The sequence below is a fragment of the Chenopodium quinoa genome, unplaced genomic scaffold, assembly GCF_001683475.1.
Source record: "Chenopodium quinoa cultivar QQ74 unplaced genomic scaffold, ASM168347v1, whole genome shotgun sequence".
NCBI classification, from domain to species: Eukaryota; Viridiplantae; Streptophyta; class Magnoliopsida; order Caryophyllales; family Amaranthaceae; genus Chenopodium; species Chenopodium quinoa.
In genome coordinates this window covers 1,888,348-1,912,747 of record NW_018744996.1, presented here as the reverse complement: position 1 = coordinate 1,912,747, position 24,400 = coordinate 1,888,348, and the positions used below count along the sequence as shown (strand labels likewise).

At 34.3% G+C, this 24,400-nt stretch overlaps 3 protein-coding genes and 1 long non-coding RNA gene across 6 annotated transcripts; 1 reads left to right on the top strand and 3 right to left on the bottom strand.

Annotated features, from left to right (window-relative positions):
- On the bottom strand, window positions 1–2,140 carry LOC110707274. Of its 2 annotated transcripts, XR_002508463.1 has the most exons (3): window positions 562–2,140; window positions 370–467; window positions 1–277 (listed from the first exon to the last, which is right to left on the bottom strand). It is a non-coding gene; the product is annotated as an uncharacterized LOC110707274 (long non-coding RNA). The 2 variants fall into 2 exon arrangements; XR_002508462.1 differs by having other exon boundaries at window positions 370–2,140.
- A 443-nt stretch (window positions 2,141–2,583) lies between these two features.
- On the bottom strand, window positions 2,584–5,644 carry LOC110707273. Its single transcript, XM_021885289.1, has 2 exons — window positions 4,875–5,644; window positions 2,584–3,614 (listed from the first exon to the last, which is right to left on the bottom strand). Exon 2 carries the CDS (start codon window positions 3,095–3,097, stop codon window positions 2,645–2,647), a length of 453 nt encoding a protein of 150 aa, XP_021740981.1. The 5' UTR covers window positions 3,098–3,614; window positions 4,875–5,644; the 3' UTR covers window positions 2,584–2,644.
- Window positions 5,645–6,415: 771 nt separating this feature from the next.
- LOC110707165 (sugar transport protein 8-like) lies at window positions 6,416–9,387 on the top strand. Its single transcript, XM_021885171.1, has 4 exons — window positions 6,416–6,533; window positions 7,100–7,419; window positions 7,732–8,358; window positions 8,794–9,387. Exons 1-4 carry the CDS (start codon window positions 6,416–6,418, stop codon window positions 9,229–9,231), a joined length of 1,503 nt encoding a protein of 500 aa, XP_021740863.1. The 3' UTR covers window positions 9,232–9,387.
- Window positions 9,388–10,149: 762 nt separating this feature from the next.
- Window positions 10,150–23,103, bottom strand: LOC110707272. Of its 2 annotated transcripts, XR_002508461.1 has the most exons (21): window positions 22,837–23,103; window positions 22,127–22,489; window positions 19,091–19,165; window positions 18,277–18,392; window positions 17,562–17,676; window positions 17,237–17,365; window positions 17,015–17,062; window positions 15,578–15,774; window positions 15,294–15,490; window positions 14,890–15,182; window positions 14,641–14,790; window positions 14,129–14,524; window positions 13,720–13,869; window positions 13,343–13,418; window positions 12,812–12,939; window positions 12,521–12,712; window positions 12,267–12,404; window positions 12,049–12,165; window positions 11,130–11,342; window positions 10,467–10,804; window positions 10,150–10,381 (listed from the first exon to the last, which is right to left on the bottom strand). XR_002508461.1 is itself a non-coding variant. In XM_021885287.1 (20 exons), the coding sequence occupies exons 2-20, from the start codon at window positions 22,271–22,273 to the stop codon at window positions 10,634–10,636; spliced, it is 3,048 nt and encodes a 1,015-aa protein (XP_021740979.1). In that variant the 5' UTR covers window positions 22,274–22,489; window positions 22,837–23,103; the 3' UTR covers window positions 10,150–10,633. The 2 variants fall into 2 exon arrangements, 1 of the variants encoding a protein (XP_021740979.1); XM_021885287.1 differs by having other exon boundaries at window positions 10,150–10,804.
- Between the last annotated feature and the right edge of the window lie 1,297 nt (window positions 23,104–24,400).

The window sequence follows — 24,400 nt, the reverse complement described above, 5'->3', positions numbered from 1 at the left end:
TGTATAAAACGTGTATATCATTACTCTTCTTCCTTCGTAATAATTTAATTCTATAATTTCCCTTAACATGCCATAATATATTACACCCCCTTCTCCATAAATTAAACACCTATCCCACTATTTTGAGTAGGGGAATTTTTCTCAACATCTTTTGTACAATAGTTGAATCCATTACACACAAATTTTTTCATTTTCTTACCAAACTACTTGGACCCTTGCTTAGCCTCCGAAGATCTTCACTAATTTGCTCATCTTCCTCTTGGCACAAGCATTTACCCTATGTCAAAAAAAATGTTATGCTGTTTTGATAGATAAATAAATAAAATAAATAACATATATATGTAATAATTTCTTGCATTAAACACATACATTAGCTTGAAACCATTTCACAAATGTTTCTTTGTGGAGCTTTTCAAGGTCTGATAGTTGTATATGCAAATGTTGTTGCCTAAGAAGCTTCTTATACTCTCTACATTATAAAAATAACACTAAATTTAGTAGGTGCTAATTGAGGTTAAAAGAAAATAAAAATAAAAACAGAGCAGATTTTGAGCATCTTACTCTAAATATTTTGTAACCTCGTCGCAATTGAACAAGACATATTCATGTGCTTGGATCCATTGATAATGACTCAAATGAATATTCTCCTCATATCCTAAAACTTCACTCATATTTGAAAAGATAGACAACCCTTTGCATTCGCAATCAGAAGTGAATTTACTATTTCTGGATTCAACTTCTTGCATGTATTGAGCACAGAAGGTCATTCATTCATGAGCAATGAATGCCTCGGCTATGGAACCTTCTGGTTTTGCTTTATTATGCACAAAAGATTTTAGCTTGAACAAAAACCTGCAATTTCATATTTAAAAAAATAAAAAAGCAAATCACTAAAAGTGTTTTTTATAAGGATATTTATGACTAAAGATTATATTAAATCATACCTCTCAATTGGATACATCCATTGAAATTGGACTGGATCGACAATGGCCGCTTCATATGATAAATGAATCACCAAGTGTACCATAATGTCAAAGAAAGATGGAGGAAAAATCCTTTCTAGGCGACAAAGTGTCACAATTACACTTTGCTCTAATTTCTCAAAATCATCGAAGGAAGCATCCTTAGAGCACAATTCCTTTAAAAAGTTGCTGACCTTAATCAAGATTGCACTTATTTCTCTAGGCAACGCTTTTCTAACAGCTAAAGGCAGCAATTGTTGCATAATAATGTGATAGTCATGACTTTTTAAGCCAAATACTTTCCCATTCTTCACATCAACACGACGAGCTATATTAGATGCATTTAACTGATGATAAAACTTTACAAAAAATTTCCTTGGCCTTTGTATCCATATGAAATGGTGCTTTTGGCTTTTCATATTTCTCTCTTACTTTCATAGGATGTTGTTTAGGCCTAATCTTCATGTCTTGAAGATCAAAGCGGGCTGCTAAAGTGTCTTTACTTTTCCCCTCAATATCCAACAAAGTCCCAAGTAGAGATTCACACACATTTTTCTCTGTGTGCATGACATCTATGTTGTGCCTAATCAAATGGTCTTTCCAGTACGACAATGTGAAAAATATACTTACCTTCTTCTAGCCAATTCCCTCTTTGCTTTTCTTTTTAGTCCCTTTTCTTTTTCTCTTACGACACTTAGACATCTTATTATGCTTTCCAAAAGTTACTTTGATCTTTCGCATTTGATAAAGCAAATCAGCCCCTGATCGTATTTCTGGAGGTGGTCTCTCTTCAACTTTACCATTGACTGCAGCCACACATCTTCGAAATGGATGATTTTGATCAAGGAGACAACGATGTCCCATGTAACACAACTTCTTACTTTTTTTTTAAATAATGAGAACATGTATCAACATTACAATAAGGACAAGCCAAGTAACCTTTTGTTTTCCACCCCGAGAGGTTACCATAGGCAGGAAAATCATTTATTGTCCACAACAAAGCAACACGCAATATGAAAGTATCATTGGTTAATGCATCATAAGTCTTTACACCATTCCATAATTCCATTAGCTCATCAATTAGCGGTTGTAAATAAACATCAATGTCATTACTAGGAGCCTTAGGACCAGAAATAAGGAGAGACATTATAAAATATGAATCTTTCATGCATAACCAAGGTGGCGAATTATACACCATAAGCACAACAGGCCAAGTACTATGATTAGTGCTCATATTACTAAATGGATTGAAACCATCACTAGCCAAACCAAGTCTAAGATATCTAGCATCTCGAGCAAACTCTGGATAATTTTCATCTAAATTCTTCCACGCTAAGGAATCAATAGGGTGCCTTTGTTTCCCATCTTAACTATGTCCCTTTTTATGCCATCTCATTAACTTAGATTTTTTACGTGACATAAAAAGATGTTTTAAATGTTATTAGTGGAAAATGTCGAAGCACCTTTGCTGGACCACTTTTCTTTCCAATTAATGGATCTTTCCATCTTAATACATCACATACACTGCATTTTTCATCATTAACTTTCACTTTCCAATATAACATGCAATCATTAGGACATGCATCAATTTTAGTATATCCTAAACCTAAATCAACCATGATCTTCTTCATTTGGTATAAATTTTTTGGCAAGTTTGATCCATTAGGAAGAACATCATTTAATTATTGCAGCATATGATTGACTAATGTATCACTCCACCGATACAAACATTTCATTTGATGAAGTCGAAGAATGAATGACAAATTAGTGAATTTATCACAACCAGGATATAATTCTATTTTAGCATCTTGCATAAGCTGGTGAAAATTTTGAACTTCTAAATTCATCTCTGCCTCACCAACTTGTGGAAAGTCATCTAGGTTATTTTTTGAACTAGGAAATCCAAAAGCATCATGAAGTAATCTATACATATCATCAACCCCATCATTAGACTCCTCATCACTTAAAACATCATCCTCTACTTTAGATGGTGAAGGTTCTTCCCCATGAAACACCCAAATACTATTAGCATAATTTTTATCAAAACCCACACAAAATAAATTCTCACGAACATCTTTAGGATCAAGCATAGTGACAGCATATCTCTTACATACATGGACATTTAATCCTCCCATTAAAGGCTGAAGTATTAAGGGAAGATTGTATGAAATTATTTACTCCTTCCCTATATTAAGGACCATTTCTTGGCATATATACCCAACCTTTTCTCGTATCCATAAAATTAATAAGTTACTTCTATCAAATCCTATTCAGGAGCAATATTAAGGTAATAATCAATATAAGTTACTAAAACTCAGTATTAATATTCATATAATACAAAAATAAATAAATAAATAAATAAAATAAAAAATGAATACAATTATTTTCAAACTCGAGTTATAACTTTAAAGTAAACAAATAAAATCAATTACACGTAGTTTCAAGTTTAATAATATTGAAAAAACAATCACATGGAAAACATAATAATGATGATGAAATCATATAAACACAAATCACCATATAATATATACAAAAATTACCAATAACTATCATAACAACAAGAACAAGCAATACCAATAGAAGTACCTTGATAATTTCCCTTTTTGAAAATCCTAACGTACCTCAATTTGTCTACGTATAGTACTTATTTACCTGTTACATTGTTACAACATCAATGAACATTAAATCAATATAAAATAGAAGAAAGTTATAACCGTCATCAAAGATGCATAATCTTTTAAACAAATAAACAAAGAAAAAGTTCATCTGTATTATCAAGAAAGCTTATAAAAAACAATAACAATTTTGTAGATAAAAAAAAGAGAAAAAAAAAAGAAAAAAAGAATAGCGCAAGTAATAAAGACATGTCATTCTTTCATTCATAAAAATAATAAAAATAATAAAAAAAAACCCTTAGTGATGTAGAATATCTTAAGCCTAGCTTGTTATATACACTTGAAGAAAATTTAATGTCACAATTCTTGGGCTTAATTTACCCATAATCATCAAAGTAGTTTTAAATTAGCTAGTTTGTTTCAATTTAATTTAGATTTAGTGGCTGTTTAAACTACATTATTTTAATTAAAATTTGCTACTCCATATTATCATAAAATCAATAGAAATTCAAGATTATAGATCAAAGGCAAGAACTTCCCAATAGGGAAAAAATGAGAACCCAAATCACCAATACAAAAGTATAGAGACAAATTTTTTGATGTTACTCTAAAATTAGTCAAATTTTGAACGGATTTTGTGCCCTTAACAATGAAGTTAAAAAGCAATTACAGAGTAGTAGGCCCATTAGTAAAACTTTCATCTTTTTTGGTTTTTTGACAGGCAAACCATAGGTGATTTATTCATTAATCAAAGCTACCTTGTCGGAATCAACAAGGGGAAAAACAGAAGCAGGGCAATCCTCCATCCAGAACCTTTCCTCACTAAGATATAGGGAAAGATTAGCCATGGAGTGTGCCACTTTGTTACATAATCTAGGACAAAAAGAGAAGCAAACAAAATCAAAACAACGAGCAAAATTCATAATATCTGTCACAACCAATCAAATGGAGGCAATCACAGGAGACCTCCAACTTCCTGAAACTTGCATCAAACGCTGCTCTTATGCCTAATAGAGCATAACCCATCGCACAAAACCCATCGCACAAACAAACACCATCGCACAATCTTTCGAATTTTTTTTACTATATAATTTCAGACCAACTAGATTCTTAACAATTTTGACAAAATCCTTTGAAATATTGATACCAAATTAATTCTGACCATTTAAATACTCACTAATTTATGACCAAACAAGTTCAGATAAAATCCTTAATTTTTTTTAACATTTAAATCAACATTTTTTGACAAATTAAGCTTAAAATAAATGAAATTCAAAGATTAGTGCTATGAACTTACAAAATAAAAACCGCTAGAGAATTTCAACGGCAGCAGATCCCACTTGATGCGCAACCATTAGAGAACAATAGGAGGTTCAATTTTGTATTATTTTATAAATGAGCAACAACTTCGAGCGTAATATGTGATTTTTTTTTGTAAATTTGAGTAGATGAGTGATAATTTTTGTAAATTTGAGCAGATTTTTTTAGAACCCTAGCTCCGTGAAATAGAATAAGGAGAGATAATAAGAGTGTTCTTTGTTGTTTTTACTGATGAAATGAGAAAAGGAAGGACTTTTCTTTTGGGCTTGGTTTTGGTTATATTACTAAGGTGAATTTTTAGAAATGAAAATGGTTTCAAAATTCTCTAATATTTTAATGTGGCGCCAGCGCCATATTTTTATTTTCTTTTTTGTGAAAGCGCCAATTTTTTTCTAAGATATTCATAATGTGATTTAGTATCAGAAATTTTTGTTACTATAAGTATCTAATTGTATCAGAATTAATTTTGATGGTAAAAAGCTTATTAGTGTCGGAACTTTTTGTTACTATAAATATTTTATTGTATCAAATTAATTTCGATAATAAAAATCCTATAGTGTCGGAACATTTCTGATACTATGTTGTCATTTGTATTAGATCAATATTTTTCCGACACTATAATAAAGTCTAATACTAGCCTATCGTCCAAACCATAGAAGTAGTGTCAGAAAAAAAAAAAAATAACTGATATCATTGACATTTTTAGTGTCAATAATAATTACTGATTCTAAAATTTTTGATACTAAAGGCCCGTTTTCTAGTAGTGATGTGGTCAATGTTGTTAAAATTGATATAATTACCTTATTTTTTTTTTATATATATTGACATTCGTTATTTTTATATATAGTGGCCTCTGTATAAATGTGATCAAAATTGATATTATTACCTTAATTTTGTATATAGTGACCTTTATGTACATGTGGTCAAAATATAAATAATTACCCTAATTTTTTATATAGTGACCTCTAGGTAAATATTGTAAAAATTGATATAGTTACCTTATTTTTGTATTTAGTGACCTCAATGTATATGTTATCAACTTGATATAGTTACTTCATTTTTTAATATAATGACTTTTGTGTATATGTTGTCAAAATTAATAAAGTTACATTATTTTTATAAATAGTTTCCTTTACGTAAATATTGTCAAATATGATAAAGTTGTGTATTTTTGTATGTTGTTACCGCTAAACCATTGACCTGGGTATGTATAAGGGAAAGTTGAAAAGATTATTTGGCTTTTAAACCGTTAGATCTTGTTAGTAATAATGGATGGTTGAGATTCTCTGTTTTTAATTTTCACCGTAAGTCTTGTTTTCAGCGGAATCTTCCCGTATATATATAGATATCACACATTGTAGGGTACTAGGGTTATGAGTTACGACCTCTCATCCAGTGAAAAAAATAAGTATTTCTTCCATTTATCATATCCGAGGCAATTGTCCTCTGATAATATATATTGCTCATTGTTATTAGCATAAAAATTGCTTTCGGCGAAATCTTCACCCTAAAGAAAAAATGGGTACAACAAATAAACTTGATCATTTTCCAGGGAAAATAACTCCATACGTTATAACTTGCTGGTTACTAGCAGCTTGTGGAGGCCTCATGTTTGGTTATGATATCGGCATTTCAGGTAAAACTAGTAAAACCCTAAAATTGTTACTTTGTTCAATTTATTATTATTAAAATCATGGATGCTAGAAATGTATGACCTTTAGTTTAGTACGAGTAGTTAGTTTTTTTTTTTTTTTTTTTTTTTTTTTTTTTTTTTTTTTTTGTGTGTGTGTGTGTGTGAGTAATTGCTAATACGTAAACTTTTCAAATTGGTAGGTAAATTTTGTGTAGGGTTGGGTAAAATTAAGTTTAGCAATATATATGTTCGATTTGGGGTAAAATTAATCTATTATCTTGTTAATTTTACGTGTTATATTTCTAATTTTGAGTGAAAAAATTGTATTTTAGATTTCTAGGTCATTATGCAAGTAATTGCCGGTTGAGTTTTCAGATGGGTAGACTTATTATGCTACAATTAGTATAACATGCTCATTCTTTTTACAATGATTGTGAATTTTAATTAGTTAATAGATTGTAAAATAAGAAATTAAATTTTTTGATCACTAGTAACAAACTGATTAATCTTGGATTTAACATTAATTAAGTGTAAATTGATTATTATTATCATTATCTATATAAATGCAGGTGGAGTGACAGGAATGGATGATTTCTTGAAAGAATTCTTCCCAAAAGTGTACCAAAGAAAGCAACATGCACATGAAAACAACTACTGCAAATTTGATAATCAATATCTTCAGTTATTTACATCATCATTGTATTTATCAGCACTTGTTTCAAGTTTTCTGGCATCAAAAGTTTGCTCACTTAAAGGGAGAAAGCCTACCATTTTGATTTCTGCTGTGTTTTTCTTGGTGGGTTCTGCATTCAGTGCACTATCTCAGCGTCTTTGGATGGTCATCATTGGCCGAGTTTTCATGGGCGTTGGCGTCGGTTTTGGTAATGAGGTGAGGTTAATTATATTTGATGAATATACTGTCGATGTCAGCTAACTTAACCGGTAAACTATTGAGCCTTATTCCGTACATGACATGCATTAAATTCAGTTTACATCACAGTCCTTTATTTGCGACTGTCGATGAGGTGAGTTTAATTATATTTGATGAATATATTGTTGATGTCAGCTAGCTTAGATGGTAAATTATTGAGCTTGGCCTTATTCCATACATGACACGCATCAAATCCAGATTACATCACTGCCCTTTATGACTTTGTACGTCGATAATCTAATATTGAGTACTATTTTGGTAATTGTGCAGGCAGTGCCGTTGTTTTTATCCGAAATAGCGCCAATGCAACACAGAGGAGCAGTAAACATTCTTTTCCAACTCCTAGTCACAGTTGGTATACTTACTGCTAACCTTGTCAACTTTGCAACCTTAAGATTACACCCTATAGGATGGAGAATATCCCTTGGATTAGCAATAATTCCTGCTGTTCTACTGCTGATTGGCGGGATCATCATCACCGAAACTCCTACAAGCTTAATCGAGAGAGACCGGATTGATGAAGGCCGGAAAGTGCTAAGGAAAATAAGGGGGGTCGACGAAGTTGAGGCCGAGCTTCAACAGATAAGGGAGGCATGTGATCAGGCTAAGTTAGTGAAGCACCCTTACAAGGAATTAAGGAAGAAGCAAAGTGTACCTCCTCTTGTTATTGGGATTCTGATGCAAGTTTTTCAGCAAATGACTGGGATTAATGCAGTCATGTTTTATGCTCCTATTTTGTTTCAAACTGTAGGGTTTAAGAGTAATGGATCACTTCTTTCTGCTGTGATTATTGGCCTTGTTAATGTGTTTAGTACCTTGGTTTCGGTTTATGGAGTCGACAAGTTTGGAAGAAGGATATTGCTACTTCAAGCTTGTGTTCAAATGTTTGTTAGCCAGGTACTTTCATTATTCTCAGCACTTTTATTTAGTTCCTTTGACTAGTTATAATTCACTTGTTTCACAACTTTTTCCTAACAGCTATTATAACAACTACTTTTGCCGAACATAGCCAGAGTTGAGCCTAATTTGCGTGCATCACTTGTTCACCTAAGTTGCATACTTAATTTTTGCATTTTAATTGTTATGCTTTCTTAATTTCGTTGATTGTAACTTGTTTTTACTTATTCTAAACCAATCAATATTTACTAATTACTCCTAACAAGTTTTTCTTTTGTCATACTCAGTTATTGATGTATTTAATTCATTACAATTGATATCTACGGACCAAATTTGACTAGCATTTAGAAGAAAAAAAATGGTTTTCTGTTGAAGTGAACAGGGCCTTAGTACGTTTGATTCTAACAAAATTGAATTGATTGTGGTTGGATGCAGACTGCAATCGGAATAATACTGATACTGAAGTTAACAGACACCAATACATTGCCAAAGGGAGCAGCAGTCCTAGTAGTGATACTAACATGCTTGTTTGTGATGTCCTTTGCATGGTCATGGGGTCCTCTAGGCTGGCTTATACCAAGCGAAACCTTCCCTATTGAAACCAGGACAGCAGGCTTCGCGTTTGCTGTGAGTTCCAACATGATGTTCACCTTCCTAATTGCTCAAGCCTTTTTATCAATGCTTTGTCACATGAGAGCTTATATCTTCCTCTTCTTCTCTGGGTGGATTGTTGTCATGGGCTTTTTCGTCGTGTTCATCTTGCCTGAGACTAAAGGTGTCCCAATCGATGCTGTTGCTGATCGAGTTTGGAAGAAGCATCCTGTGTGGAAGAGATTCTTTAATGAAGATCCTAAGCAGGAAAATGGAGCTTAAAATAATAATTTGATTCCTTATGGGAGTTATTTACAAATTTTCAAAATTGCAGCTAAAAATACATCATTTTTTTTTTCTTGGAATTGAAAGACTGCTAAATTTTGTACTTTAAGTGACTTTCTTTGTGCTATGCTGAGCCTATATCTAACAAGGGATAGTAAGATGCTTTAGGAATATATTTAAGATTTGAAAATTCTAACCTTCTCTTATTTCAACTTTTCAAGGAACGATGAATTACCGATTCATTGCGCAAATTGGATTGTCTACTTGTACTATGTTGTCTATAAAAAAAAATAATAAATATAAGTAGAGGTGGCAAATGGGTCGTTCGGATTTAGGTCAGCATGATTTGGACCATATGTATGCATATAATAAAAAATGAGTCATTAATTCGATGAAATCTTCAGAAATATATGCTATTAATTAGCCAAATCAATTAATATTATTTTTAAGTTGAAATCGATCAAAATTTTGTTTTGGGTCGTGCAATTTTGAAAAGTAATTACTTCATAACAAATTTGTTCTTCCAAATTTACTGCCAATAAAGTCTCTTAAATTTGTCACAGTGGGGGTCTATGAAAGGGAAGTCTAACAAGTCTTGTGTATTGGTCATACATTGCATTCTATTTCTATGGGGTTATCAAGGAAACATACCTTATTAATCCTCTAAATTTGATTAGAAAAAATCAATGGAAAGTAGAAGAATTGTAAGAGTACCGTGTAAATTGCAACATGGAGTGTAACCTTTCTAAGCTATTCACGAGCTGTATGGCTAACCACCCTCATTGGCTCATTTGGTTGTGTCGCACAATCAGTTGTACAATAGAAATTGTTGGGGGGTTTACATCACGAAATCATCTTGCTTGTACACAAAAATCAAAATACATGCTCAGAGTGAAAGCAACAAAAAAAAAAAAAAAAAAAACAGCAAATGGCTTTTTCATCAATGCTCAGCAAATTTACAGTAAGTTCTATTCATAATATACATACAAAAAAATTGATGTCAACACCAATAAAAGGACTTTTAGAAAAATGTTTCCTTTATACAATGCGGAAACTCTCAGCAGGTACAGATGAGACTGTAAGCTGTACTTGAAATCTACTCTGACCCAAAAAAATCCAGAAGATACAACCTGTTTGCCCTATCTCACTGGAACAAAATTGGATAACCCAAATCAAAATTTATAAAAAAATTAATTAAAGAATAAAATGAATTTTTGGAATCTAGGACTGACTATTCAAGCTGCTTTAGGAGTAGCTGATAGAATCTTTAGCTACTTCGTGCACAGAACGCCTGCCATAGGTGAGACAAACCAAGACGTCAATACCAATTCCAGAAACTATATATATATATATATACTGCTCCCCTAGAACATTTCGACCGCCCCTAGTTTATTGATAATCAACAACCAGCAGCTTTCAAGAAGTTGTCATAAGGGCTTGATGTGGGAAGCTTATAGTGCTGCGGTTGTATATTGTATTCAGCAGCACATAGCATGGGTACTGGACTGACAGCTGGTAATACGTTGATTGCAGGAGCCATAAAGTTATCATCTTCGAAAGGATTTCCCGTCTGGAACAATTTTCAACTCAAGAGTAAGAAAAAAAGAATTACCAAAAAACACTTCTACTGACTAGGATTGCCAAATTTAACACCAAGCACAGCCCTATTCCCATTCTGAGATGACAGATTGTTCTGAGCAGCCAAATAATTTAAGTGTTAAACAGTAAAATGTATCATCCCTCCCTTCTTGTTAACCGGTTCCTTTTTAGGGTGTCTCAAATTATTTGTGTTCGTGGGACATTTATGCTGTATCAAATAATTCTTCACAGATGCATATATCAAACATTGCAAAAATTGACATCTCGAGACTAAAAGATCTTAATAAGTGCCTTACCTGCGAAGGAGATGTAGTCCTGTTTGGTTCGAGATCAGCATGTTGGACACAGAAGTTGATTAAGCTTTCTTGTCGCTGGACCGTCATCAAATGGGACATCTTCTGCTGCTTACCCATCATAAGAGCTTCGCAGTGGCTGGCCATTTCCTTGTAAGGCAAATCAGGCGCGGTTGAGACAGAAAATCTTCCAACTTGGTGAGCTGAGTCCAGGACCTGTAGGAAAAGGAGACAACCCCATTCTTTATAAAATATATAATGGAAATTTCATAATCACACTAGAATAGAGCTTAAGATAGAAGAGTGAAGAACCCGAAGAGAATAAAGGACATCAGAAAAGACAGTTCTCATCGCAAAGAATGCAATTGAAATAGATCTTAAGCTTCTGAATTTTCATTAATTGCAAATCATTAAGCTCCAAAACACCAATGCGTCAGGGTGAGACAGATGAAAGCCAAAACTATGTTATTCTTTGTATAAAGTTATTGATAAATAATATTTCTTCCCCCCAACCTGAAATGACTTGGCTAGCACGACCATGAGTGAGGAGGTTCACCCTTGTTCACCCTGCTAGTGAAACTTGAGTGACCCTTTTACACTTAATGACACAACAAGAAACTACAAACATGAACACAACATAAATACCACAAAAAAACAGTTAATTCGTGAAAATCGATCTTAACATTTGAAGCAAAGCTTTCAATAACCTCCATGTGCAAGCCCAAGGGGTGATCCAAATACTCACCACATCACTCACAACAGTAAGTTATACAAGTGGTTACTAATATAAAAAGAAATTTCAGCTGCAAAATGTTATAATTACTGAGCTCCATGCCTTAATCTATGTCAATCTATATCTTTTGAAAAGCCTAGTCACAGTGATCTTGAAAAAACTTTTTAGTAGAAAGAGTGAGTAACATACTAATTCTAGAAGTTGGTTGACACTCAAGAGACTGCCATTCTCTAAGGTCAATAATAACTCTTGCTTAGGCTTCTTATCAAGCAAAGAATCATCATCAATTGTAAAGAGTGGAATAATCTGAACAAGCAAAAACAATATTAAATTAGTTCTGAGGTTAATAGAAAAAGCTGTATCCATGTTTAGCAAATAATTACAATCCAACTGTGCAGATTTATTACTTCATCATGGCAAACACTCTGTCGAGGATCCAGTTCATATATCTTGGATGGGTTATCAAACATCTGGGCCCCAAGAGGACACACATCATCTGGCAAAAATTCACTAAGCAATTGCTCCCTTACAGTGCATATTTCAGCCTGAATAAAGGAGAAACATGTTATTAAGTATGTCGCAAAAAATAGCAAAAAGTTTCAATGTCATGCAAAGTTCAAGATTCTTCATATGTTATCTTTCATCTTGACAATTAACTTACATCTTTCATCTCTTCAAGACTTCTAATGATCTCAGCAGCAAAGGATTCCCTGGTTTGATCCTCTGTGATTATAATTTCAGATAGAAATCTTGAAGCAGAAATATTATCCTCTTTGCACCCAAATCCTATAGTGGCATTCTTATTAACAGCCTGCAATTTGCTATCTCCAACCAAAGACAAAAATGGATCAACCTGAAAAGGATAAAAAGCACATCAAACACTTCCATTTAAAGGCAAAAAAAAAGGAGTAAATGAGAGCTAAGAAAACATCAATCTACTACCATGACATACCATTTTTTTGTTCAATGTTTCCTTGGCACAAGAGACTAGAGACTGGATATCATAAGCTTTAGCTGAAAAAATTATCATTACTGTGGCCAAGGTGAAGAGTGATCGACGACGCGACGGTGGCAGAGGCCCTATATCACAAATGCAAAATATCAGGTGTGTATGAAATCCCTTCCATATTCTTTCTTCCACTGACAACTTGACAAGTTGCATTATTAAACAATCAGCAAGAGCATAATAACTCCCATTTGCACATGTTCACCCTACACCCCCCTTTGCGCCTCTTGTGTCTCCCTCTTTCTCTCTCTCTCAGAAATGCATTCGCAACCAAACAAGAGAATGAAGGCCACTTTTAGCCATTAATATTATATCTCTCTTTCACCAACTCAATAGTTGCAGAAAAGTTGCGAGTCAGAAAGGAAAGCAGCAAACCAAGAAAATTATTAATCAAACATCTACACCAAATCCTAAGCTGTATCAGCCAAATAAAAAGAGGTATTGAATTCTCAGAAGCACATAATAAAAAATTTATACCTCCTTCTGCAAGAGAAATGCCTCTCAAGGAAAATGAAAGCTGAAAACTTCGAACAAGTGCCTCTTGGCTAGAACTCTACAACTCAGACAAGGTTAAACAGCAGCTTCAGAACAAAAGCAATATAATAAAGAGCTAGTAAAACTAGCAACATGAAATTATTTGGTATTACTGAGAACAGGAGCGATGTGCTTGACACTCAAATCAGCATGTAATAAGATTTAAGGAAAATTTAAACAAATTGATAGAAGAAACAAATACTCCTATAAAAAGCTTCTCTTCTCTGAATACAATAAAACTATTGAAGGTCTAATACTTGCAATTATGGGTAAAAGGAAAAAGTGTATTGATTGAAGAGAGTTAAGAATTAGCAAATAACCTTGGCACGAGAAAATAGCAAAACCAGGCTGTATGTATGTGCAATTGCCTCAAAGTTTTCTGGTGTATTTTCAGGAGAGATCGATTGCGCCCAAATTGATGACAAAAGGAGGATGATTTGTCTACTACTCAGCCTGAGCGAACTTCCTCCCTGTATTAGTAAAATAAAACAATTATCATTTATAAATACCAAATCAATCAGCTAATTTTCATGTATGCTTATTCTGCCTTTTTAAAATCTGTATTTAGGAGAACAGCACAGAAGTATGTGCCAAAATTAGAAGGATGAGAACCAGCTGACACTTAGAACTATCTTGCAAGCAGCTACACAAGTTCCTCGGGTATAATTCAATGCTTTAGTACAAAAAAGCATGAGAAAAGTGGAAAGATTGAACACAGGCAGAACCTACCCCTTCCTTGTTCAAGCTGTTTGGAGAACTCTCCTCTATGGGTACATGCACTAGGTTCTTAATACTAGATGCTCGACTGTAGGATGACTTCAGTCTATTAAACATCCCGACATTTATGTTTCCCCCCTCAAAAGGAATGTTCTCTTTGCTTCCTGATCTTTCCTTACGTAATTTCTCAAACAGGGCAGCTGAGGATGAAAACACCGAGACAGTTCTAGAAAGTGACCTCGGAACATGAGCACCTTTCCCGGACATAGGCGGAGCTGAAAATTCACGAGGAGCCACTGAAGATGGCACAAGAACGACAGAAAATATACGATGCGCCATAATCCTAGTTTCATGATCTCGGTGGACCATTGCTGGGAGCAATTGGTGAAATAGAGCCTCTGGAAATGCCTACAGAAATGAGAAAAGTATTGAAGAATTTGGAGATAGATGATGGACAAAATAATCTAAGTAGTAAAAAAACAACGAACTAAATCAACAGCTTGAAAACAGGTAGTTTCTCTTGCCTTGTTCTGATATGATACATTTGGTAAGGAAGCTACAATCTGTGCAGTCCGGAACACAGCTGCAATTGTGGTCCTGGCTATAACAGAGATACTAGAAATATTTTCTAGCATGCCAGCCATTATATCAAGAATAGGACCAGCATCTCCAACCTGTTTACAAAATTTAAGACCTCAAATTCCTCAGAAAAGAAACAAATACTGAAGTTCAGTAGAAAAACCGTTAGAATTCAAAAAATAAGGGAATGATACCTTGTGGGCTAGCTGCGTGAGACACTTATCCACTAACTCTTTGAACCTTCTATTAAATTTGATAACCTCAGTACCAAGGTTGGAATCATCAACTGAGCTGTGAATACTCCTGCGCAAATGTCTCATAACATCACTTACCGCACCAAGCAAAGAAACAGAAGGCTCAACCTCAGCTTGCTCAGCCAGGGTGGTGGTCACCTCCACAATGTCCAGCTGCATCTCAAGCTGTTTGAGTACATTTTTATGATCCAGATGCTTCACCAGTATTGACAATAAAAAGTGTGAACTATGACCTGGGAAGACGGTTCCATTAAGGAGGTTGTAATCAATCCATCACCTCAAGGTGACTAGAAAAAGGAAGAGAAATATTTCAACTATAATTATGATCAAACAATGCTATTTACCTAAGGTTTCCATAACTGCCTGCATATCTATCAAAACAGGACAAGCAACCCCATGTGTCAGAGACCACAGATTCCCATTGTCAAAATACCGGAATAAAGATTCCAAAACACGCCTTGTGGTGGTGGCTTCCTTGCCTAGCTTAGCCATGTTATGCAAGCAAACCCTGGACCAAAAACCAGGGTTCTTGGCAACCTCCCTGCAGAAGGATTAAGATAGCATGTAAATGACAGTTACCACCATAAGAAAGACTAAAAAATCAGGGGAAATTGTGCACAATAATTACTCTGCCACATTTAATTCGCCCTTAGAATTTATAATTCCTCCCCAAGTAGGAATCCTTGACATATCAAGTGAAGCAATGACATGACCCTTGTCATTCTGCACTTCTTGCACCCATCTACCGTTAGATCCCTGCTTGTCAGTATCGTCTGCTGCATTCTGCTGAGGAGTGGCATAGTTTTCCAAGACTACTGATACAACCTGTTTAGAAAAAAAAAATATATGTTTTACAACAATTATTGCTAATACAACCATCCATATTGCTGGTAATGCATTTCGAGAAAATCAAGCTGGGACGGGTGTTCCAGACATACCCCGATGACCTGTGTAACAGCATATGTATGCAAAATATAAATAGAAAATATCCTCCACATTCCTAAGGGAGGTGTAAGTCACAAGTATCAGAAATATAATACCTAGAGTAGTGCAAGAATTAGGTTAAACTATAAAATTGAGAACAATTTAAAGAAAAGTTGACACCAACAGCCCAACTTGGGGAGAGGAGGGGGGGGGGGGGGGTCAACCTAAAGAAGCCACGCACTCCCACATGACAGGTAATAGACCTAACAGGTTAAATTGGACTGCTTTAGGAAGACACTCTCAAAGTTAGGACTATTTCCAATTAATCCATAGTAGGGATTGAATATGTCAAACTCCGCCAGTGGGTTTTCCGCTGCCAATCCCAAGCCTGGATAAAGGAGGAGGGTTACGGTAGGCCAGTGACAGCCAGTGTAAAACTTTGTCACATCGCTTGACATGAGCCACAATGATTGAGAGTAGTACTAGGATGGGTGACCTCCTGGGAAGTCCTCATGTTGGTTCATGTAGCCGACCCCACTAATGGGATTAAGGCGTTCAAGCAGAAGAAGAAGAAGGGATTGAATATGTCAGTTATTCCTATTTTAAAAAGCTGAAAAAAGTAATTGTGTAATTAATATTGCAGTCAAATGCTGGTGATAGTGGTAATATGCAACCATACACTTGAGCAGGCAAGGAAGTTTTAAGACAGTAAAAAAAGCACTAATCAAACAATTTTATAAATGACTTAATGAGTTCAAACAACATCTAATCAAGGCAAAGGTTTCCATTCATTCAGTTTGCACCATCTTGTGTATCCACTAACATAGTAAATCCCAGGCTTCAAGCTTAAAGCAAAGTACAGGTTCCTTTTCTACCTTCAGTTTCACAAAGGCATTTACTATCAGAAGCTATGGACAAGTACAAAATATACGCTAGAAATCATGAGAGATGAAAGCCGTTAGGCAACGAGAAAAATCACTAAGCATAGAAAAATACATAACATATATCTCTTAAATCCCTTATAGCTATCACAGCATTCAAATTACGTGTAATTAAAAGGGTAAAAGCCAAAATAAAATAGGCAACAAGACCAAAAGACCAGAAGGTAAATGAGCACAAGAATAAATTAGTATCTGCTTACATTATCAAACTCAGCTAGCATATGGGAATGTTCACCCATGAACCAGATCTGCAAAAATCACAAGCATGCAATTTAGAACCATCATAAAAGAAGCAATATTATTGTCCCTTTATAAGAAAAATAAGCAAAGAGCTAGATCAACAGTTGTAACTGAAAATATCATCAAAAGCAGGTGAAATAATCATTAAATAAAAAAAATAAAATAAAAATAAGTGCTATCACCATAGAAGAAAGAGTTTGCAGTCCAGATGCTCGAAGACAAAATCCCCTCTCATCTTCCCCAATTTCTTGAGCTAGCAGACACAGTTTGGGAATAAAGTCTTCTAAGTTAAAGATGTAAGTCCCATCCTTCTGAAACACAAGAACCAACGAAAAAGAAGCTAGCATCAAAATGAAGCTTTACATAGAGAATTTTAATGAAAAAAATGAAGCTAGCATCAGAAAAATGGAATGAAAATCTTACTAGTAGCATAACGAATTTCAAAGAATTCAGGTGATTGGTAAACATCAAGCCCCTAGCAATAAAATAAAGATCTATAGTACACACCTGATTATTTACAAACACAAAAAGAGCTTGGCATCCTATAATTCGCAATTCATCCTGTCCTGTTTGATCCAGCAAAATGTGCATGATGCTTAACAAACTGCTCGCAAACAAAGGCCTGAAAAGTATGAAAGGAAAAGAAACACTGAGAGTGGGAATAGTGAAAATAACCTTAATCAATACGACATCCATCTTTTTCAAGTTTCTTTTAGATAAAATCACAACATATTCTTCTATTTATTCTATACTAATGAAAAATAGTTATTTTCCTCAATTCTCAATGTGAAGTTGAATAATGAAATTTAATTAAACTTGAGAAAATAAATTGTATGCCAAAAAAAGTATTCCAAAAATAGGATGATATGCATCCCTGCTTTAAATCATAAGAAGAGGCTCATGATGAGGTATCAAAAAATTTCACAGTTTACTTAAATTTTTGAAAAAACCTACAACAATCATATTCATGTGTAAACACCCAATTTGCTTATATGACATGTTCACCAACTGGCAAAGGTATTTTTGTAATCAAGATAAAATTATTCAATTACAGTACAATGGTCCTTAGTGCCAGTTGAGAGAAAGAGACAGAGGGAGAGAGATACAGACTTCAGTAAAATACCAAGCATTCAAATTCTCAGTAACCGTTAGTAGATACATCAAGCATTAGAATTCCTTGAAGTGCAATTGACATACAAACCAAAGAATTTAGACAACTTACATTTGATCTTTACAAGTCACCAATAATCTTCGGTAAATACACATGACAGTTTTCACAGCATTGAAATTCTGGTTTCGCAATTCCTTGTAACACCGCTGCTCAAGATTATTGGTGATCTGACAAACAGAATGCAGACTACAGTGAAACATCAACAAAACAGTGCAATTCTTCACTAACACAAGACATCAGCTATAATTAAATAGATTAAAGGGATGAAAAAGTGATTAAAGATGTCAAATCTATGGTATTCAACAAGGCTAAAATGATATGTGGAGTAGTATATTATTACAGGAATGAGGAGACTTAAGCGAACATAATTCTTTCACAGCAGCTCAAATAATTGAGAAGATCTTCTCAGGCTCTCAACATAACGCAAAGAAAAAATTAGGTCACAAAGAGGACCACATGTCTCCGTCATATACAATCATAAGTGTCAAAAACTAATGCTATGTCAAATCAAACCCTCAGTCAACTTGATTAAGGCATCAGGGAGTTTTTTTTTTCGGGAGTGGGGGAGGGGGATCTGCTAATAGAACAGACAAAGAACCTAAAAATCAAATCTAAACTCCTACACCTAACCATCATGTTGGCTGTACATAATTACCAAACTATCTTGACTTTACAGGATACTGATAAGCTAAATTGTATAGGTCTCAGAATTGGTTGGCTACCCGCATTACTCTATTTAACTTTTGTTGAATATGGCAACAATAGACAGCTAGAATACTAAAAGTAGCAAAAAGCATGGCCTTTCAAGCACAACCCAGGTGCACATAGGAGGGGGAGGGAGGAAGAGAAATTTTCCTGAAAGTACCTTTGGGACACGCAGGGGATTTTTCGTAGCATAATCACAGAGCTTTCCAATCATCCGATCATTTGGTTCTTCATCCTGTCAAAAGAAGTATGGTTAACAGTCAAAATACTAGAGAAATATTTAGAAGAGCAGAAAGCACATGACTACAAATGTTTCTATTATCATATAAACAAAAGACAGAAATGATATAACTACAAGGATGGAGCACATAGTTGAACAGTTCAAAGGAATTGCAAGTGCATGAAAGAAACAAAAAGCTGTGGTCACGCTAAAAACCTGTTCAAAGAAAGCATCAAGAATATCATTTGACCAAAAAAGATCAAAGCATGACATTGCAATTTAAAGTCATCTAGGTTGTATACCAATTCTCTAAATGAGAGATATAAGGATTGTGAGTGTGCAGTGGAAGAGAAGATGTATAGATTGAGAAAAATAGATTGGAATAGAAATAAGGCAAGATAAGTTATGAATACGGGACACAATTTAAAGTGGAAAAATGTTTCAAATAGAGGCAAAAACCTCACGAATGACAAGCCCTTGAAAATCCACTATATGCAAAAATAGGAGAGTACAAAAACTCTATAGTATTAGGGGTGAGTAATAAACTTACAGCTCTCACTATTAAAAGAACAAACTCACTAAGGTGTCGTACAAACTCTACAAAGAGAATTATGAATTGAGAGATTGTGTATAAGGAGCACTCGAGGAGTGTGCTTTAAGGATTGTAGCCTAGGAGGATATATGGATTATATAGGTAGATTGATTTCCATTTGTTGCCCAACATCTCAAATTTATAGTGAATTCAGTCAGCAAAATGGTTTCAACTATTGATGTCAGTGAGTTGATCACGAAATGTATAGAAACATCTACACAAATGCTTTCAAACATAAAGTATTTATGGTTCTTCTCTAAGCTCTTATAAGGAGTTCCTCAAAATTTGCCAACGTAAGACAAATGGTCAGCAGTTCCTCAAATATGTAGTTATTTGTGAACCAACTTGAATAGAGAGCAAAATTCTAATTTTGTTCTAGATATAGTAACTGAATAAATTATAAGGAACTTGGACCACAATCCAACAAGAAGTAATGTGAAATCTATTCTTGAACATGAACATATATATTCCACACAAAATCTAGCAGCATACTTTTTTGGCACGGTCACTATGTCAGTTACAGAAGACAAATTGACCCTCTATTTCAGCTAAATGAATGCAGTTTGATTAAAAACAAAAAAATCTATTTGCACTCCTCAGTCCACCCTATAAGGCGCTATAGTTCTTCTCTAAGCCCTTATAAGGAGTGACAATAGTTGTCTTTTCTGCATGAAATTCTATAGTTGTAGTTTAGATGATGAACTGCATTGAAGAAGTCAAACTATGAAAAAAAGATAGCTAGGTGACAGGTGATGGGACAGTTGACAGGTGACAGGTACATGCAATCAAATAGTGCTCATCATAACACATAACCATTGACCAATATCAACACAATTTTACAAATAAATGACAAAAAATACCTTCCTGGATTCCAAGATGCATTTGAGATAACTCGAAAATTCAAATATTAATGACAAAAAATTATGGTGTAAATGTACATGTTTTGATTGGTATGGTTAGTTTGTGTAAACATGGAACAAGAAATTTATTGTTACGGTGGAAAAAAATTGAGGCTTCCCTTAACAGTGTATATGGTATAGCTACGCACAAAAAAAAAAAAAAAAAAAAAAAAAAAAAAAAACAGGGCAATTTGTAGAAGAGCCTGATTTCCATCAGGACATATTTGATATAAATCAACAATGTTGAGTGTCAAGCAAGAAGAAACAAAATGCTTGCCACATTGTGGACTTGGTAGAAATGCAGAGGTGTAGGACAGACCTAAGCAACGAATAGTGACTAGGTCGAATTGCAAAGGTGTAGAAGAGACCAAAGCAATCAACAGATAGTACTGAAGTATGATTAACGACTACTTTATCTTCTGTCAAAATTTCTATCAGGGATAACAAGTATCTTGGTAAGCAAACAATCATTACAAAATCTGAATATAGATCTTGACGAGAATAAGCACATATATAATCATAATCAAAGGTCCTGATGAATGACTAACCAAGTGCCATTTTTGAGCTAGCTAAGGATGATAGGCCTTTCACTTCCCCATATGAAATTATATTGTTGTGCTGGTTCAAATTGATTAGAGAGGATTTAATAATCCATGATTCAATTAGGATGACCACTATGGTATAGGATGGTTCATTGATTGACGAATAGTTCATGATTTAAACGGTGTATGTACTTCATGTATTTGTGCCATAAAAGGTATATATTGTCAATTTGTTACAGTGGTAAAAGAGGATTTGTATTTTAGCTTAAATCAATGTAATTGGAGCTTCTCATTTTATCGAAAGGTTTTGTACTCTTACATGAATTTGTACTCATACATGGGTAAAGGCACTAGACACTTTATTTTGGACGATAAATGGCTAAAACTTTATAAAACAGCTGAGACACCAGGACACAATGTTGTCTTATATGAGTTTTAGTAACATATATGTATATGAAATAGGTACAAGTATAGGTATACAGAAAGAAACTTGTTACACCCTAAGTCCTATCGAATGGCGGTCATCAATACACATCAACACGATCAGTTCGATTTCATGCAAGCTGAGATGAGCTCATTGCATGAGAGTTGCAAACTCGTACCTAAGACATTGGTGGATTTCCAAAACAAAAAGAGTGACAAGCTAAAGAAAGTGATACCAAATCTTCAACACACAAGGATGAATATTCTTTTAAACAACAAATAAAATAAGAAATTGATCCAACCTACTAATAATTAATGTCCTCATTTTTCCAACTCATGCCATCAAGATGAAGAGCTACACACCACTATAATATATGTCAATGTTGAACATAACAATTTCAATACAACTTATGCAATAACTCAATTTCTTAAAAATAAGTACATCTACTGAATGAAATCAAAGGTCACAGGAAAACAAAAACTCAAATAATCAAGTAATCATATAATGCCATAAGCTAACCTGGGTTTTGGGAAAAATATCGGCAATGAATTTCTTGTACCTCTTCACAGGCTGCCTCGACCTTGTCCGCAGACCGGGGCAGAAGAAACAAAGACTTCCACATGCTGGCAAAACTTGCCTTGATATTACTCCAGATACAACACTCATTTTTTTATTTTTTTTTTCCAAAATTCAACTATATGTACAGTTTACAACCTTCAACGAAGGTAAAATTAAAAGAAATCAGAAAAAAGAAATTCAAAGGATTGTATATTTCTTTCTATCTCTTTGTATAATCAATCAAAAATCATCCGAAACTTCCCAGAAAAAAATACATAAAACCCCCAGAAATGAAATTGGGTAGCTCTTCTCTCCGGAACCAGCCTACATTCAACAGAATTATGAATCATATCATTAAAATCACAACAATAATTCAATTCCATCATCAAGGTCACATTGAATTCCATCAATAATTGTCACCAACCATCCAAAATTGCATTAAATTGAAAATCATCTTTATAACCAACAATTCTAACAAAATTGGGTCAGAAATGCATTAAATCAAAAAATTCTTATGTGGGTCAATATAATTTAGGGTCAAAAAATTGAAAAATTCTCAAAAATGCATTATATTAAGAATTTCTCATATGGGTCAATATGATTTTCAGCTCAAAAAATATGAAAAAATTGTAAAACATTGAAATTAATCAAAAATAAATTAATAAATTTACCTCTGGATCGTTGCTTGAAGAAGCAGAGAACCGAGGCTGAAAAACCGTCAAGAGTATTCAAAATTACAGCAAATTACAGGCACTCCTCACCTGCGAAATTTATGATCTCCCTCTCACCATTTTTCCTCTTCTTTTTTTTTTTTTAATAAAATTAAATAAATAAAATTAATTAAATTATGCCTAAATTATAAATTTTGGAAAAAAGAAAAAGAATAGAAACTTCCTAATTTTCCATTCTCTTGATATGAAGGCGATCAAAATATTTCCAACGGTTAGTCTTTTGTACAGGAAAATTTTGCATTATTTTTTACAAAAAATGCCATTTTTTATTTTCAACCGTTGGATTGTATTTTTGTTGTTGTATTTAGGATTTTTTTCTTTAATGGAAAAGTGGGGCCTTGTTTTTGCAAAGTGGCTAATGTCAATTTAACGACTCCTAATATTGTCGTTTTCATACTCTGGTCAACGTTTTACTTTATGCTGGTTATTTTGACATTATAAATGACCTATATACTCTTATAAATAAGCCCTTCCTCCTTATTCAATCTATCTCATACACCACCATCTCCTTCACATTGTTCACCAAGCCACCACCACCCACAATACCCACAACGGCAGCAGCCGACCACGCAACACTGGCCGAGCTCCGTCGACCAAGGCCTAAACGACAGAAACCTTTTCATGACGGCAGCAGCCCACCACGCAACATCGGCGAGGCTCCGTCGATCAGGGCAAGCACGACATAGACGCCACCACCGTCATGCCTTGTCAAGGGAAGCAATTACGGGGAAAAACGCCGGCCACCGTGTCGGTAAGTTTTTTTTTTGTTGGTTACGAACGTGTGTCGGAGATGTCCTCAACGTGGTGGAGACATCTGTCGGAGATGTTCCTTCCACGGTGGAGACATTTATCGGAGATGTCTTTACCATGGTAGAGACATCTCCTTCAGATATCTCCACCATGTGGAGGACATCTGTTGTAGATGTTCTTCCATTGGTAAAGACATCTGTTAGAGATGTCCCTACCACGGTAGAGACATCTCCTACAGATGTCCACCGATATTTTTTTTAAAAAAATATTTTAAAATTCTTTTTTTTTTTAAATATTTCGAAAATAATTAGTCAAAATTAATGTTTTGCATCTAATTCGAATTAATGTGGCGGTGTGGTGGTGGTGGTGGTGGTGATGGTGGCCGGGGTATTAGTGGTGGTGGCAGTGTAGATGTTGTGGTGTGGTGGTATGAACTTGTGGTTTGAAGGTAAGTATGGGTGAAGATATAATAACATTTGAAAGTAAGGGTATGAAGGATATTAACATTGTGAGGTTAAATATTTTTATCTCGTCAACACGCCGCATAGTGAGTCAGCTTACTAGCATTTTTATCGATTTAGATTATTCGTATAATATTTCCTAATAAAGTGGGTAATGCTAAATACTCCATACGATATTCTTTAGTAGATTTAACATCAATGCGTCATACATCTCCGGTCAATTATTTACTTCCGTCCTTGAGTGGACTTGTAATTCGTGAATACAGATTCATCACCACAACTCATCACGCGTA

Bases quoted from the DNA above. Each gene is read 5' to 3' on its own strand.
- LOC110707272 (XM_021885287.1), bottom strand. From the start codon at position 22,273: ATGAGTGTTGTATCTGGAGTAATATCAAGGCAAGTTTTGCCAGCATGT. The intron at 17,063-17,236 runs GTGATAGCACTT...TGATTTTTGCAG, and splicing joins TGCAAACTCTTTCTTCTATG to ATCTGGTTCATGGGTGAACA. The intron at 11,343-12,048 runs GTATGTTACTCA...CTTTTCCTACAG, and splicing joins TCAACCAACTTCTAGAATTA to GTCCTGGACTCAGCTCACCA.
- LOC110707165 (XM_021885171.1), top strand. From the start codon at position 6,416: ATGGGTACAACAAATAAACTTGATCATTTTCCAGGGAAAATAACTCCA. The intron at 6,534-7,099 runs GTAAAACTAGTA...ATATAAATGCAG, and splicing joins TTATGATATCGGCATTTCAG to GTGGAGTGACAGGAATGGAT. The intron at 8,359-8,793 runs GTACTTTCATTA...GGTTGGATGCAG, and splicing joins TTCAAATGTTTGTTAGCCAG to ACTGCAATCGGAATAATACT.
- LOC110707273 (XM_021885289.1), bottom strand. From the start codon at position 3,097: ATGGGAGGATTAAATGTCCATGTATGTAAGAGATATGCTGTCACTATG.